The sequence below is a fragment of the Falco rusticolus genome, chromosome 3 (assembly GCF_015220075.1).
Source record: "Falco rusticolus isolate bFalRus1 chromosome 3, bFalRus1.pri, whole genome shotgun sequence".
Lineage (NCBI taxonomy): Eukaryota > Metazoa > Chordata > Aves > Falconiformes > Falconidae > Falco > Falco rusticolus.
In genome coordinates, this window is record NC_051189.1 from 106,976,929 (window position 1) to 106,994,041 (window position 17,113).

The following is a 17,113-nucleotide window of genomic DNA, read 5'->3' on the forward strand; positions in this document are numbered from 1 at the left end:
TACATCAATGAATGGCAGTAAGATGGCCACAAAATTTTCTTCTTCTGCATTTGGATTTACAAATGCAATTCCAAAGTCTACTTTTATGTGATCAAACTATAATAAAATCTTTTACTATACTAAGCACAGAGATAATTTGCTATTGCTGCAAATCACTTCTCAGAGATTAATGCAACTTGTTTACAGGCCAATTACATGGCCTGCCAGCTGGACAGTATGAGAATGCCCAGTTTTTGTTTTGTTCTTTTAATGTTTTGCTGAGCAGACAAATGAGCATTCTTTCAAAACCAACTCATGAATTACAAGTAGGAAATTGATATTTGTATTTCAGATAAGACTGAATTAGATGAAAAGGTAACATATGGAAATAATTACATATAAAGATAGAACAAGTTTGGGGAAAGTAAATTTTAAAGAACTTTGATAGTACATTGTTTCACATATCTGTTATTTAATATGTCCCAAACAGTTAAATTGAAACAATAGAACTGCTTTCTGAAGCACGTAACAGACACACATTGTATGGGATGTTAACTGGCCCTTCTTTTTATTATGAATAAGCTGCTATGTACAAGTGCCATTCCTTTCCAGAAGTCAGGAAAAGTGTATCCTTAACAATATTAAGGTATTAAGCACTTCCACCTCTTGCAGTGATGAAAATGGTCAGAAGACAGCATTTTTTATTTAATTTAAAACTGATTAGCAGTTGGGGAACCACATATCCCCATCCTTCTTTTCTTTTTGAACACCCACTAAAATTAACTACAAAGTCAGATCAACCTCTATTAAAAAAATTTTAAAAAATCAAGCACAATTAAGATGGCAATAATGACAAAGGAAGTGTACTACATATAGCATCAGCAGAGAACCAATGAGGAAATAGAACTCTCACAACAGGAATGCTTACCCAGCATTTACTGCAACACAGCTAGAATACTGCTTGAATATTCTGTTCCCCACTGACTTCAAAGGGGGTCAACTGACTCCCATTTCAGGACTGCTAGGTGGAAAACCTGTCGGCCGTACACGCTGTTTTCTCATGCATGATCTCCTGGTTGCTTATATTCATATCCTTCTGTTAAAATGGCTCCATGCCATTGCAAGGTGATAAGTCACACTTACAAAAACAACGCCCCCCAATACAAATGGAGGTAACAACTCAATTTCAAGAAGTCTGCTGCACTGGTGCTGTATGCCTCTTTAGATCAATCACACCTGTTAATGCCTTACGCTTTCTTGGTCCCCAAGTTAAAATGCTCACTATGAATGGTGATTAGAAAATGTAGATTGCCTTGTCATTAAAAACACCGATTGCATGAAAAAATTAAGAAACAAAGGGATCTAAAAACAATTTTTAAAAATAGAGGCTTTAGCTTTCAAACAAAAAACAATACCACCTTACATTCACAAGAATACAAAAAATAAAACATGTAGACTATAGGTAAGTTGTCCTTAAAAGTTCCCTTTACTTGTGATCAGAGGGACTGATGAACTGAAAAATACTGTCGATGAGGCCTCAGAGGTGCCACTCACATCCAGTGTGAAAGATGCTACATCCTACCAGAATAACAAACAAAATAGTTACTTTAGCTATCAAACAAACAGGAGACATCCACGGATTTGACCTACTATCTCTTAAGCAAAAGATAATAATCAACTGATACTTTAAAAAAGCTATCTAGACATTTAACAGCAAACACAGTTTACAAAATTATTTCTTGAAAATGGTAACGGAAATGTAACCCTCCAACAATCATAGCAAGCAAATGCATGAGATACTTGGCAAGTTTCTGGCAAACAACAAAAAATCTTTTAAAAAATCTTACAATAAGATATAGCAAACCCCACATTTTTAATTGATCCAGATTACCTTAACATCACATATAAGAACTGGGATTGTTTTGGTTAGGCTGCTGAGTACAGTAAGTCCCATGGCTAAACTGACCATCTGTCTGGCTTGTATATACGTTGCACAATGCACAGGAACAGTTATAACTTGAACCTCATGCAAAACTGAACCTCACCTTCGGCAAAGAAAGACTGACAATTTAACACAGCTACATCGCGGTCAACAATTGGTTTCTTTTCATTAAAGACTACTGTGCATTTAAGTTGAACAGCTGAATACAGTTGCAGTGTTACCAAGATAGATAAATCTGGTACCAAACTAGGTTAAGAGGAGGATTCTCCCAGCCACCTGGTGGAGAAACTGTAGGAAGTTCGGGCAATCCACTTCCATACCAAATCCTAGAACTCCAACTGTGAAGTCATTTGCAGAATTTGAATTCTCTTTTTGCTTTTGAGACTAACCATTTATTAACTCATCACTATGAACTGTTAAGAATACAAATCAGTGACTATGGCCCAGAGTTTACTCATTATCTAGTCAAAGCAAAAACATTTGTCAATTTATTGAAAACAGATTTGGTATTTATGTATCAAGACGGTTGTTTGCCGAGAAGTGTTGATTTGTTTTAAACATACAACACCACATTGACCTGTATGCAGGGTCTACAGAAGTTTGTATAATCTTTCCAGCATACACTAATGAAATTAAACTTGCACTTTCTTTGAAAGGAGGGTAATTATTTTGGAACTAATCGCCAAAATATAATAGCATTACATGACAAAATAATACAAGAGAGCATTCTTTTACTAGCATTATTTAAAATTCTTTCTTTAACCAAAACCCCCAAGAATTTAATATGGCAGATATACAGGAAAAATATTATAGCTTAAAATATTTTGAAGTGGCTAAAGGAATTTATGCTTTCAGTGTCCAAAATCGCACTTCATTGCTTCACAAGACTTTTTCTTGCCTTGTGTAACTCAGAACTCAAAATATTTTTCTATGCAAGGGTCATGGCTTTTCTATAAAGTTATTTCATTAGTTTTATAGTTTCTATAGTTCCTCTTCTAAAAAGTTCTCATAACCAGACATCAGAATTTTATGATTTTACATGAAATTTATCAGATGTGCTTGAAAATAACAAAGCAAAGTACACAAAGTGTTACTCAAGAAGTCCTCATTAAATCCGGTTACTGGATGCTATTCTACATCTGCATCCACTTTACAGGCCACTTTTGTTTTTTAATAAACTTCTGTGTCTTAGCACATATATGAAGCACTACTTTCAATTATAAATAAAAGCTTTCTGAAAACAGAAAGCCTCTGTCTTCTATATAATTTGGAATTACTGAAGAAGGCATACAAAGAAGTGAGAAGCAACCCAATGAAGTTTCCTGCAAGAATTTGTTTCTACTGTGCATTATCAGTAGCCTGCATGATTTAAGACTTGCTGGGGATCTTAATCTAGACTTGACACCACACATTTTCTAGAAAAAGTTAATCCTTTGAGTACACGACTCATACCTGTTGGTAGCTGAAAGGGGTGAGTGAATCCCAGTTCTTTCTGCAACTGAGCTATATAGCAATTGGAAGGAACTGAATCCAGTTTATGGAAGTGTGATCAATTAAAACTTGGTCAGATCAAACTTTCACTTGGTCTCACAGGTATACGAGACATAGGCACCAACACCTATTTCATTACATCATCAGTAAAAATACAAAACTGTTTAAAAAACCCACCAGCTATTCAAAATGGATTTAATATTTATTTTAAATTCATAAAGCTTTTCTAAGTGGCCTTCACAATGCCCTTGAAACCATTATTTGTTTCTTACAGTCTCAGGGTTAGGACACATTTTCTGAGTCAGGCTGTTTTCCTTCACAGCATGGTTCCATTACTTCAGCTTATGATCCACTCTAAAACAGTTCCATTTCCCTTCCCAATATTTACATTTCTCCAGTATTAGCAGAATGACAGAAACTCATTTTAGTTATTACTTCATAAAGGTGTACTTCATCTTTCCGAAGACATCAGACCCTTGAGCCTATTTCTCTGAACTCTTTCCAATTTAATCAGTCATCTGCTAATACTATACCCAGAAAACCCAACTATGCAATACGTCAGTATGACAGAGGACACTGTTACCTTGCAGCAGGACTAACTCTGCAGACCTATCGCTTTTCAGTCTGACTGTTTTGACACATCTGTACCTCACAGCACCTTCTTCTGCTCATATTTGGAGGAAAGCAAGCTAAAATTAAGTGTGTGTAATGACCATTCTGATGATGTCACAACCTGAGTTCTATGAACTACGCTTAGTTTTTATCATTCAATAAATAAATCAAATCTCCGAGAGATTCTCCCATTTGTACTTTTACCCCATCTGAGCTTCCTCATGTACTATACAGATACAGCATTTATACATTTCACAAGTACAAAAGAAGCAGATTTTGCAGGAATATAAACCACTACTAAACTTACTATTTAGTGACAGTAGCCAAATAAAAAAATCTGAACAGCTTCAGGAGTTACTCATCACATCTGTTATATTCTGAATTAAATGACTGTCCTGGTTTTAGCTGAGAGTGTGTTAATTTTCTTCCTAGTAGCTGGTACAGTGTTGTGTTTCGGATTTAGGATGAGAATAATGCTGATAATACAGAGATGTTTTAGCTACTGCTGAGCAGTGCTTACCGAGTCTAGGACTTTTCAGCCCCACCAGTGACAGGGCTGGGGGGCACAAGAAGCTGGGAGGAGATGCAGCCAGGACAGCTGGCCCAAACTGCCCAAAGGGATATTCCATACCATATGACCTCATGCCCAGTACATAAACTAGGGGGAAAGTTGGCCAGGGGCCACTGCTCCGGAACTGGCTGGGCATCAGTCAGTATTGTGCACTGTGTTTCGTACACTCTAGTTCTTTTACCATCATCATTCCTTATTATTTTTCCCTTCCTTTTCTGTCCTATTAAATTGTCTGTTTCTCAAACCATAAATTTAATTCTTTTTCCAATTCTCTCCCCCATTCTATAGGGGATGGGGGGGGAGGATGTGTGCGCATGAGACTCCATGTGGTATTTAGCTGCCTACTGGGTTAAGCCACAACAATTATACACTAATTCTAATAGCAAACCAAGGAAGTCTTCCAGTTTGCTTAATTCTTTTATAACACAGAGAATTAATCTCCCAAGAAAGCAACATTCCATCCAACAGCTTCTCATCTTTATGGAGGAAAAAAGTTGCATATGATACAGTCTTACATATCTGCCCTTTCATCCGGTCTGTTAATGGAAAGCTATACTGTTTAACATGTTAAAGAAAGCATGTTTAAATCTTTCAAATGAACATTTCAGCTTCTGGAAGGGGGTTTTCAATTCACACCACAGAGCAAAGGAATAGTTATAACAAACGTGCAAAGTTTACGCACTGCTTCCACCTAAAACCCTTTTGATTTTTAGCATGCCCTCCATTATCAGTGGGTAAGATGAGATCCACTGTGTAAAATCATTATTATGATACCTATTCCTTCTAACAAAATTCAGTAGTGCTATTGCTAAAAACAGTGACTGCACCTTGAAATTAATAGATCAGTTCCAACACCAGATCTATTGTTTCAGGCCCTACAATATCAAACTTACCACTCTGCCTGCCTGAGGCTTTCCTCTCTTTGCAATCCCTATGGGTAAGAATAGTTTTTATCAGAGTTGACAATCTAAAAACCAGGGAGTCCTACACCAGTCACAGGGCACCTGTGCCTGCTTTATTGAAGAACACAGTAGATAACCTAAATTATTGGAAAAAGTATATTACAGCATTATAATTATTACTATTATAATTAGAATGAGTACGTTATTGTAAAAGTAAAGAGGACCATAATAAAAATCTTTGAAGTTTTACTTTCAAACAGTTTCTGGTTTCCTTTTAAATATTTCCCCAGGTACTAATACAAGGACAAGCACTTACAGATACAGAAGAATTAGTAATGGAAGTTCAGAATTACAGATTAGGTGCTTCCTAGTCAATACTGAGAATATCAGTTTTTCATTTCTCCACTACCCAAGTCGCTACCTTCCCCCTGTGGTTTAAGGACAGAACTGCAGAGTCTGTTCAACGCTTAACTCTTGCACTGACAGTGATGATTAGGACTCACATGCCTCTTCTGAAAACAACCCTTTCAGCATGCCTGAAGTTAGACACTTCTAGCTTTTTTTACTTCAGAGGATTTATTTACCCTCCAGATTTGTACTGACAGCAAGTATTCAGTGGCTAGCCAAATGCTATCACTGCTTAGTCTTACAAGGCTTCACTCCTGAAGTGGCTCTCCGTTTCAAAACAGCAGCACCTGAAATCTCTCACAAAATCCTGTTTTTCACACAGCAACTCAAAAATCCAAGAGATAGGTGTTGAAGAGCTCATTTACCTGCCCTGCAGGCCTCCATTGCTATTTCTGTGGCTCAGCTAAACATTAAAAAACATAATTTGCATAGAGCAACCAGTTTTAAAAATATTACACAGAATCCCAAGCATAATAATATATAATTAACCTTGACCACATCATTTAAGAGGTTAGTCATTAAATAGCTCTTTCAAGCTACTGAAACAGACAGGCCTAACAGGCTCACAGATGTCCATTAATTCCAACAAATAACAGCAAAATTTAGTTACCCCAAATGCCTGTACATCAAAAGTAGATTTACCAACTTATGACAAGTATATAGACTGGAAGTATGAGAGAGAACACACAGGGATTAAGCTAGACATTACATTCAAGAGAAGTTTTCTAAAACCAGGTGACATGTTTCCTGCACGATTACACTACATTCTGAGCAATAGCTAAGACAAGGGTGTGAAATTAAAAAGATAGCAAAAAAGAATGCAGGTTGTTGGTGATGACACCTTAAAAACTAGTCCAAGCATTCCTTATTCCACTGTATTTTTAGTTTATAGTTTACAAATTGGTGTACAAATATCTGTTAAGACATCCAGCATCTTAAAGTAAGGGAAGATATCAAACCCCACAATCAGATGCTTTGTAATTTCACACCTCAATTATCAAAAGGGAGGCCTAGCTCTTTACTCTTTATTGGTTGTTTCATAGCCAAGAAAAACATTTAGATTTTATAACTAAAAACATTAAATGATTATAAGCAAAACAGACCTTTAACTACAATTCTGTTTTCAGTAACTTACACCATCTCAAAATGTGTATTTTTCAAATATGCCACATATGAAAAAAATGTGGTACACTGTTAAGACTGGCAAAGAGATTTCAGATATTCTTCAGAAACTATGACACAGCTATTTTCAATTCCTAAGCAACAATATATCTTACATCAAAAATAGTCCAATTTTCTCCTCTGTCAGTTCAATTACTAAAAACCAGGAGAGGGTTACTAGCAGTTTCAAAATTGCCTAATTATCCAGTGCAATCCAATCTATGTCTTCAGAATAGTCTCTATGGTCGCAATAGTTCCTTTCTTCATTGGGGGATGAAATTGGTTCACGTGCTCTGAATAACCTAATCACTGCTGCCAATACAGTAACAAATGAAGGGAAAAACCTGCCTTATGAGCTAGAAAAATATTTACAGGCCACACTACCATAGCAAGAAGCCTTACAGAGCTATTTTGTAGTATCAGACAGAACATAAAGCAAAACAAAACATCTATGCCTGAAATAAAATAGCTCAGAACAATAATTAGGTTAGTCTGATACCTTTACACAATCCTACAATGAAATTTTCAAGAAAGATGGCTTGGGGAAAAATCAAGTCCAAACACCTAATTCTAAAATACCAAGCAGATAAACAAAGAGCGTAAGAGACATCCACAACACAGTGTAATCGTTACCAAAAAAAAGGCAGCAAAATCAGCCAGAAATATTAGATAATAAAATCATTAGTCTATTATCACACTAATGCCGTAAGTACTTCTACATTAAAAGCATATTCATTCTCTTTTGTGAAATTAAAGGTTTCCTAGCCTGCATTCTTCTATTTAATGAAACCAATAGCAAAACAACCCTAAAATTTGTTAAGCACTACCTCCCCAAATCCAAGATTATTTTTAACATTGAATACACATATCTACTTGTTCAGATGTAAAAATGCAGAAGTAATAAACTAGCACAGTTTATTCTGACCATATCAGAAACTAAACCTTAATTCAAAACAATTATTTCACAATTAAAAAACACCCATCTAAGACAATCTACTAAACACAATTCAACAAAAAGGCCCTAGAACATGATGCTTCCAAATTGTTAATCTTTACATCAGGAATCTTACAATAAACAGGCCCTGAACACATACCGTCAGGGTTTTTTGGATACATTTCCTTCATCAGTCTCCAATATTAGCAGCAGCATCACCACGCACTTTTCTGTTCTTTTCCTCCTAAAATACATTCCCCAAGAGTCCTTTCAATGCAATTTTATCAGCATTTCTGAGAGGTCTCTCAGCCACATCCCTACGCACAAGAGGCAGCCGGAATCTCCGCATTTGTAACAATCTATGGCTGCAAAGGAGGGTGGTAGGCAAAGCAACTGTATCATAACCGAAATGCTGAGTTCTATTATCTACTGCACCACACGTACACACATACTGCATCAATGGCCTCAATTCTTAACAGCAACCACAATGATGATACATAAAATCTATAGAAAAAGCATGCATTACTCACTGGGTTTTATTCTTTAGCTTCTTCAGCATGTAATTCTTTATGCTTTACAATGTAGGAGGTATGAAATGAAACATTTTCCCTTTATTCCACTGATGCCGCTGTTTGAATACCATTAGATAGCAAGGACAATAGGCAGGATCAGCTCGAACATTAAGAGCAAATATTTAATGGAAGACTGGTTACCCCCGTCTCTCCCTTTCACATCTCTGCCTCATGTATCCAGGCACGGGTGGTACTGGCTCCCTTGAGAGGCTGTAGCTAGCAGCTGAGGCACAAACTAAAACATGGCATGGATGTCAAGGAGCTGATGTCACAAAAACAAGTATTTCTCTGATAAAACCGGCAATTCCATTAGGGAAGTCCTACAAATCGATAGAAATTGTTCAGCTGAACATGCTTTGTTATACAATGCACTGCAGCACCAAGAGCGATAAATCAGATTGAGGTCTGTCAGTGTAAATAAGCTGAGACTACAATAACTAAGTTATAAAACTGCCAATCAGACACCATGCTTTGTATCAGGGTATCACGAAGGCTATCATGAGCACAGAAGAGAAATACACACCTAAACATGTCAGAAACAACCTTGTTTAATACCAATTCCAAAAGAATAGCTGATCTACTAAAAAAAGTAAAAATATTTTTAAATACAAAAGACTGGCCTAAGTCTGCCATCTTTATCAGGAAACATTGTGATAAAGTATCCACGGCTCCAGTCCAGCAGATGCTAGAAACGCCTGTGAGAGGTCACATTCAGTATCTGGGAAGAGATGCAAGACGTTTCAGGAATCCTGCCACCTCACCCACGTAGCAGCACTGCCATTCCAGTGTGTGGGGATGGGTTAACTGTCTTGCTGAAGGTAAAAGGTACTGTTCATACAGCAGCCATACATTTATAGTATGAGCTGGGTCTAGGCAGGAAAAAAAAAAAAAAAAAGAAAAAAGAAAAAGAAAGAAAGGAGCACAAAAATTCAGGAGCAAAAGGAATAGAGACAATACACGATGCTGGAGACTGTACAAATTCTATCTTACAGACAGCATCGCATCAATATGAAGGTAGGTTCTTCAAGCATGAAAATAACTTTTCTTAAGGCATGCAAATAGAATTGAAATATTAGTCACATAGTTTATTCCGTTCATGGATTATGTGCATTTATTTCAAGCTTTGCTGGCTGGTACAATCTCGAAACAATTTAAAAAGGTCCAGGACAGCTAGCAACTATATTACTACATTTCAACATAAATGCAGAACATTCAGCAAGTATTTCTGCACTCTTCTTCCAAAGAATTGTTCTGAAGTAACTGGAGAGAAAAACCTACAACTCTACAGAAATTAACTGCAAAATATTTGCGATTCAGAAGATTACATACTATTAGAAATAGTCACTCCGTGACCCAATATGAACAAGTCTGAGCAACATATTGCAAATGAAATAATTTAGCATTCAAATAGTTTTGTTTAAAAATTCCATTTCAAGCTGTCTGCAGTTCTGTAACAAACTAAAAGTCCACACTTAGACTGCTAATTTAAGTGGAAGCCCATTTTGGATAGAGCGACAACTACAACTGTTTATTCATCTCTGGAAATAACTTGAGGCAAACTCATAAGCTCCTTTATAGTGTAAACATAATGCTCTAGAAAAGTGCGTGTGTAATATCCTCATTTTTTAAAAGGATTTCCTATGAAGATAACTACAATGATAAAGCCACATAAAACAAGTAGGTGAAAAACACCGAGTATTTTACAATCAAAGGACTATATTTTAGTCCTGTCAAAATAAATAGTCCTTTAAATAAACTAGATCACCAATATCAATAACTTTTCCATACAGTCTAAATGCAATGCACATTTTTGTTGTATGCCTTTAGCTAACAATGAACAACTTGAATGCATTAGTTGATGCTAAATTAGTACTGATACAATTTAATAGGTCTGCTGTAAAACCATTTGAAAAGAGTTACAACTAGGCCACAATACCAGATTTCCATGTAGGCCCCATGGATGCAAAGAAGCAAAATGCAACGAATTCATTAAATTACAAGAAATCTGACCACAAATCACCTACCGAGCACATCCTACTAAGCAGGCTTTTTAAAGAATCAAAGCATCATTCAACGTGACCTGTAAAACCATGTGGGGAGAAATACCCTACAGGCAGAATAACCAGGTCATCTGAGCCACACTAACCTATGTGCTTCTGTAGCTCATCTCATGGCTTGAGAGAACAAAAACATCTAACAAATTAACACAAAAAACTTTTGCACTAAAATATCTACACTTTTAATGAGATCATTAAATTGCAGTGAACTTTATTATGCCATATAATTTGCACAGATAACCCTTTAAGCAACATCCTTGTCTCTCCTCCAGTTAGCTTACATTTCTTGACAGCACGTCCCATTTATTTGCTCTGGGTTTTCACAAATAAGGGCAAATAATTCTATTAGGGAGTAGCACCAGTCCAGGTTGGCACAACTCAAGTACTTCCTCCTTCCCTCTTCAAACAGCTACAGGAATGGAAGCACAGCTAGAGCCAGCTGGTTCTTTCAGTTCTTATACTGGGAAAACAGAGTGGCACAGACACCCATATGAGCTCACTTCCTACAATTTTCATCCAACAAGTTAGAAGCAAGTTATAGAGACTTGGTCGTTCCATTCTTAACTGCAGAACTAAGGTGGGAGGCCCCCCAAAGTTAGAAATGTAAATAAAATCAACCTTTCTGTCTTCACTGAAAGACACAGTTGCACAGAACACAGTCTGAAGACTTATGAATGCTTAAATCTACCTTCAGCACCAAAGTCTGCCATGACAGAGCATGACAAGCATCCTAAGGCTAGCTAATCCCCCAATTCATCACTTGTACTGTAAGTCTCACAAACGCCAAAGGCACACAAGACACTGAGCTAACCCCAAACATCCTAAGATATCATTAACAAAGTAAGATTTGAGAAAAGTAACAAGGCACAACAACTGTTACTGTTGCTAACAGTATTCACAGAGGTTCAATTTTTGCCTGCCAATGCAAACCTGACCCCTTTCCAGGGAAAGGGTTCAGTTTAGGATGTAACACCTTCTGTAACTCAGGTTCCAGAATAAAGCAGCATTCCTGGTATACAAATCACATCAAGAACACATTTAGACCTAGAGAACTAAGACCACTCTGTCCAGAATGATCATGGAACGTGAGCCTGAAAATATTTTCCCACAGGTATTTTCAACCTGTTAAGCTCAATCAGAAAGTGACATCATAGTAAAACCCATACACTTTCAAAAGATTAAATTATAACCAGACAGTCCTCACCTGAATTTTAACTCATGGACAAACAAGTACTGAAATTAAGTCTTATTCGCTTACACATGCAGTAAAGTACATTATGTGCTATAGCAAGATGGACTGGTTATCCATTTCCTTGTTGGAAACTTGAACAAAATTAATAAGAAACCCACCAAGCTACTATTCTGATAGATACAAGAAAGTACACAAACAAGAACATTAAACCAGGCATGAAAAAACTCAGATATATGGAAAATAGTATACTGGAAACAGCTATACCAAAGTTTGATTGGCTCCCCCTAAAAGCCAACTGGGAACACCACACAGATACCATCTTTTTCCTTCTGGAAAAAAAATGAGGTGTCTCAAGGAAAATAATCTGTTTTGCACTTCTAATCTGCGTAGAAAACAGCTTATTTTCTCTAACTGGCTGAACAAGGACAGCAGAGAGTGTTGCACATTTACTTTTTTTTCTTTCTCTAAGACAACTTCAATAACCTATCCACAACATGAAAACTGCTTTTTACATGTAACCATTTACTGTAGTTGAAATGTAAAAAAATCATATTTAAACTATAATATTTCGGTATTTATTCCATCTCACTCCATCTTTTAAATTTCAGTAAAAGTTCTCAATAGAGCAACTATTAGTATAATAGTATTATTTCTCTAATTAAAAATCTTCTTCACGACTACTGACCACTGCACTACACATTTTAGCCAGTCTTCAATTGTCTTCTAGTATGCATTACTTGCTTTTATCAGCAATTAATTTTATCTGCTCTTGTATCTTCCTAAGAAAAGAGCAAAGGTCCTTCAATTCTTCAGTTAGCATTTGTACAACTGTGACTAGCCAAGCATCACCTGTTAACTCTGTCACTCAATTATTCACATGCTTTTCATTAACATTTACAGACATATGAACTAACATACTGATGACACACCCCTTCATAACAAAAAAGTGACTATACAGCTATTTTAATCCTTTTATCCCTGTGCAGTTAAGTTACTCTAATACAAGTACACCATTATGAATCATGTATCTTCCCTCTGGAGGTTTATGTACCTTTCACAAGATTTTTTAAGATATTAATACAGAAAAAATTTAGAGATTAATAACAAACTAGTTTTTATAGAAAAAGCTCTATTTCCCTCTTCTTCAGTACATCACTTCTTCTCCCTGCAAGTTAAGAAACCAAGAAGACCACAAAAGCAAAGGACCACATTCAAATGCACATCTAAAATCCTGACATTTCCTCCCAATACTGGAAAATGAATATTAATCCTCAAATATTAACACAGTACTACAATGCTGATTTATATAATTTCTCTGTTGATAAAATACCAAGCACTTCACATTCTATTAAGAAACCACACAGCAGATACACGTGAAAGATTATGAAAATCTTTAAATATATTTCTCTTTCACGTGACTGAAAAAAGCTAAAACTGGGTAACATTTTAGTACTCACTATCTTCTCCTGGACAAGGCATGCCGGGTTTCTCTGGAATACTTGGGAAAACTAAAACAAAAAGATTAGATTTTTAAGTGAAAAGATTCTCAGCAGTACTTTTTCCTTGATTCTTGAATATGTTTACACAAAGACAGTTTCTGGAAGCCTTTAAGTAATTCTACGTGAGAAGTGACATTATCAAAATTTGGTTCCATACTAGCAAGGTCTTATATTTGACCACAGCATTCATAAATCTGTGCATTTCAGAACCTGAAGCCCCCTCAAAGCCTACTGTATGGTTTCAACTTTGTGCTCCACACCCAAAACAACACTTCCTTCTTACAACATCAAATTATAGGGCACCAGCTAAATATAGAACAACATTATCTGACACGCAAAGGAGTTGTTCCAATCTCAGATTTAAAATTATACTAGGATTATCAACAAATGCATACAGGTTCTTGAATAGTGTAATACTTGCCGTGAATAATCAGCCCTTCATCTCTGTTTTGACAGTACAAACGGAAGGCTTCTTCCAGTTCCATCTGAGATGAGATGGTACATGGGTCACCTAACAAAAAAGCAACATACAACTCTTCAGTCACGGATTTGCTTAAGTGGGGAATTTCAATTAGTAAGAAACACACGAGCCTCCAGGACTGCTTTTCTTTCAATCATTTGATATTAAGCTGGCATTTTGAACAAAGCCAAAAGATATCAACACCTTTTTTTTTCTTTTCTTTGAATTTCATCAAAACTCAGTAGACATAAATATACTATGTTGGTTTGCAAGGGGACAACAAAATGCAAAAGTGAATAGATGTACTTAAAGATCTTTTAACACACAGCAGAAAAAAAACCAAGATCACTTCCTAGTAACCTGAAAGTTTAATTCAAAATTAATTTACCCTTTGTTAAAAGGCCCATTAGCTTACCATCTTAACTTTGCTGACTGCAGAATCATGATACATTAACTTAAAAGTTATGAAGGTACACATAGATTTTAGTTGAGTCCCTCTTGCTAGACTGACAGAAAAGCAATCTATGATTACCACGGGTAAGAAATGAGATACACAGATTAAAGTTACGGATGGGATACCAACATGGCAACACAGATGTAAATACGTAAGTAACGCAAAATTAATTTCTCTCTAAAAGCTTCTAAAATTTTCAAGGTTTGCTTATGTTTTGAGGAAAACAGGTTCACATTTTTTCTTTTAACTTAGGTTTAGAAGTAGAAAAAAAGGAAACTGAAGGAAAAAGATTCATAAAACCTGCCTAGCCAGAAACAACCCTCTCTTTCAGAAACAGATCAAGCCGTAGTTTCTATGACTTTGTCTTCCATACCCGCATTCTTTAGTAGCGGATTCAACAAACAGAGCTTTCACGAGTTCTTAAAAAGGCAACATGCCAGCCACGATTTCAAGAGTACTCTAAAAAGCCTAACTATTAAAATAGATAAACCAGAAAAACACACATATCCCAAACTATGAGATATCATTCAGGATGAAATTCACAGGGAAAAGACTAAAACTGAGACAGAATCATTACAGCACACTAAGGCCTGGTCTCAAATACCACGCTTGATCCACAGTTTACTCCATTTCTCTGACATGTACTATTAGCTTTATATTAAGAAAATACAGGAATGCAACTATCGAGTCAGACAATATCCCCAAGGTATAAATCCTAATCAGTTTAAGTGAGGACATTTTCCCTTAATGTTAAACATCTGAATTGGAACGTAATAGCAGAATACCTCTCTGGTAGGCAGAAATACCATTTTAACAGCCCATGACAACCTCTGGATTGCTGGTCTCCAAACTTTTTCAGCAGCACAACCCATCATTAAAATTTTCTGAGCACAAAACCCCAATATCTACATTATAAAAAAATACACCAAGATAAAAATTTCTAAAGGATGAGATAAATTTTAAAATCAAAATGTTTTTATTAATGGCACAAAAACTTAGCTCAAATTATTAAAAATTTAAATATTTTTAGTAAGATTATGTGTTTGAACTGGCTTCATGACTTTTGAAAAATCTTGTTTAAACATTTATGACATAGTGATTCAAAGGTCTGGTTCTAAGCTCAGTTTATTTCAATACTTGGTTTTAATGGTATCATAGCTTCAAAAAAGAAACCTCAAAATAATAGATGTAGATCCAAATGAAAGCAGCACATCATTGGCTATGCTTACTAAATTTTAACACTCCTTCAATCCCATCCACCATTTATGCAAAGGTTTTGCTGCCATTCAGTTAGTAAATTTTCATCTTCCCTCATGTCAATCAGCTGTTCTTGCAAACTAATCTGAAAGTGTTGCATTTTTAACTAATAGGTTCAAAATTCACTGAAACTGTTTAGAAGACTTAACAAGTTAGAAGATTCTATTTCCAAGTTTAAGTCCAATGGAACAATAGAAATATCTCCAAAACCGATTTTCGAAATGCTGTCTCCATGTAGCACAAGTTCCTTTTGAAAAGCAGTTATTTTCTCAGTCATTGTGATCAAGTGTTTTTTGGGTTTTTTTTGTTGTTTTTTTTTTTTTTCAAAAACTGCTAGATAGCATACTACTGACAGCCACTTGTCATCACAGATAATGTCTGCGTATTTGGAACATTTATTTTTTTTTAAAAGAAAAATACGTAACATCTTTAAGGTTAAGAACTCTAAGTACTTTGCTGCAAGATAATCAGCTAACCTCTCTGAGGTACAACAGTTTCCTGGTCACTTCTCAACATCACCAAGCATTGTAAATATTGTGCTATCTGAAATTTTTGGTTTTATAAAATTAATCACACTGATGACTTCCCGTAGCACTCTGTGCACTCCTAGCTCCAACTCCTTTGCTGCAACAGCTTGCCTGTGAACAATGCAGTGGATGAATTTCACGTGTGGTGCTCTTTGCAACCTTACTCCAGAATCTTAGACACACACACCCAGTCAAATCAGCCTCTCCATCAGTGGAGACTTACAGTTTTTCCAAAACACACTGTTTTTATTGAAGTCATTTACTCTTAAGATCATATCTTTTCCAGTACATCTTTTTTCCTTCAGTGACTCTCAAAAAACTACATCTCCACACACCCTCACTATTTAAACAGAATCTAGCAAATACCATCAGCTGAGGCATATTAGAAATATCTGTACTTTCATCCAACCGTACCGCAAGCTTCCCACACTGCATACTTTGTTTTAATACTTGTTTCTTCAAACTTTCAGCAGTACCTTCCATGCATCTTCCAAGCATATTTTCTGACAAATGAATGCATTTCAGTTGGTCCCCATCTTCTTTTCTATGTATTATTCCAGTCACTTTTACCATGACAGGAAGAACAAGTGTTTCCCCAAAGGTATGTGGCTTTTTGTCTTCTGCTATTAAGTAAGAAGCCTCAAAACTGGCTTCTAAAATTTTAACTTCACATTTAGTGAAGTTTTGTCAAGTACAAAACTGAGCATCACCAGGCTTATAAAAAGCTAGAAACTTCCCTTACTCTAGATACTTAGTTTTTATATGCCTTGCTAACCATGACAGCTTCATACTATCATTATCCATTTTCTCAGAATACTACATACACTTAAGGTGAGGTTCATCATTAAAAACAGTGGATGTAAATACATATTTCAAATACCATTCCTGACAACTCCAAATCTTTGTGGCCGACCTCCTGTCACATCTGATTATAGTCATTGTTTTTACCTTGCAGTGTGGCTGACAGTTCATAGTTAAGAGTAGAAGCGTCAGCTCCACCATTTTCTTGTTGCTTGCCTGTGCTCACATTATTAGCATCACCTTGTGCGGGTTATTTTAGTTAAAACTAGGTAATTAATCCATAAATCCACTTAA

The 17,113-nt window shown here is 36.0% G+C and overlaps 1 protein-coding gene across 1 annotated transcript in view; it reads right to left on the reverse strand.

Moving 5' to 3' along the window:
- PRKCZ (protein kinase C zeta) overlaps nt 1–17,113 on the reverse strand; it is a 67,190-nt gene that overhangs the window by 40,788 nt on the left and 9,289 nt on the right. The window contains 2 exon segments of the mRNA XM_037381592.1: nt 13,279–13,329; nt 13,742–13,831. Coding sequence (XP_037237489.1) covers nt 13,279–13,329; nt 13,742–13,831 — 141 coding nt within the window.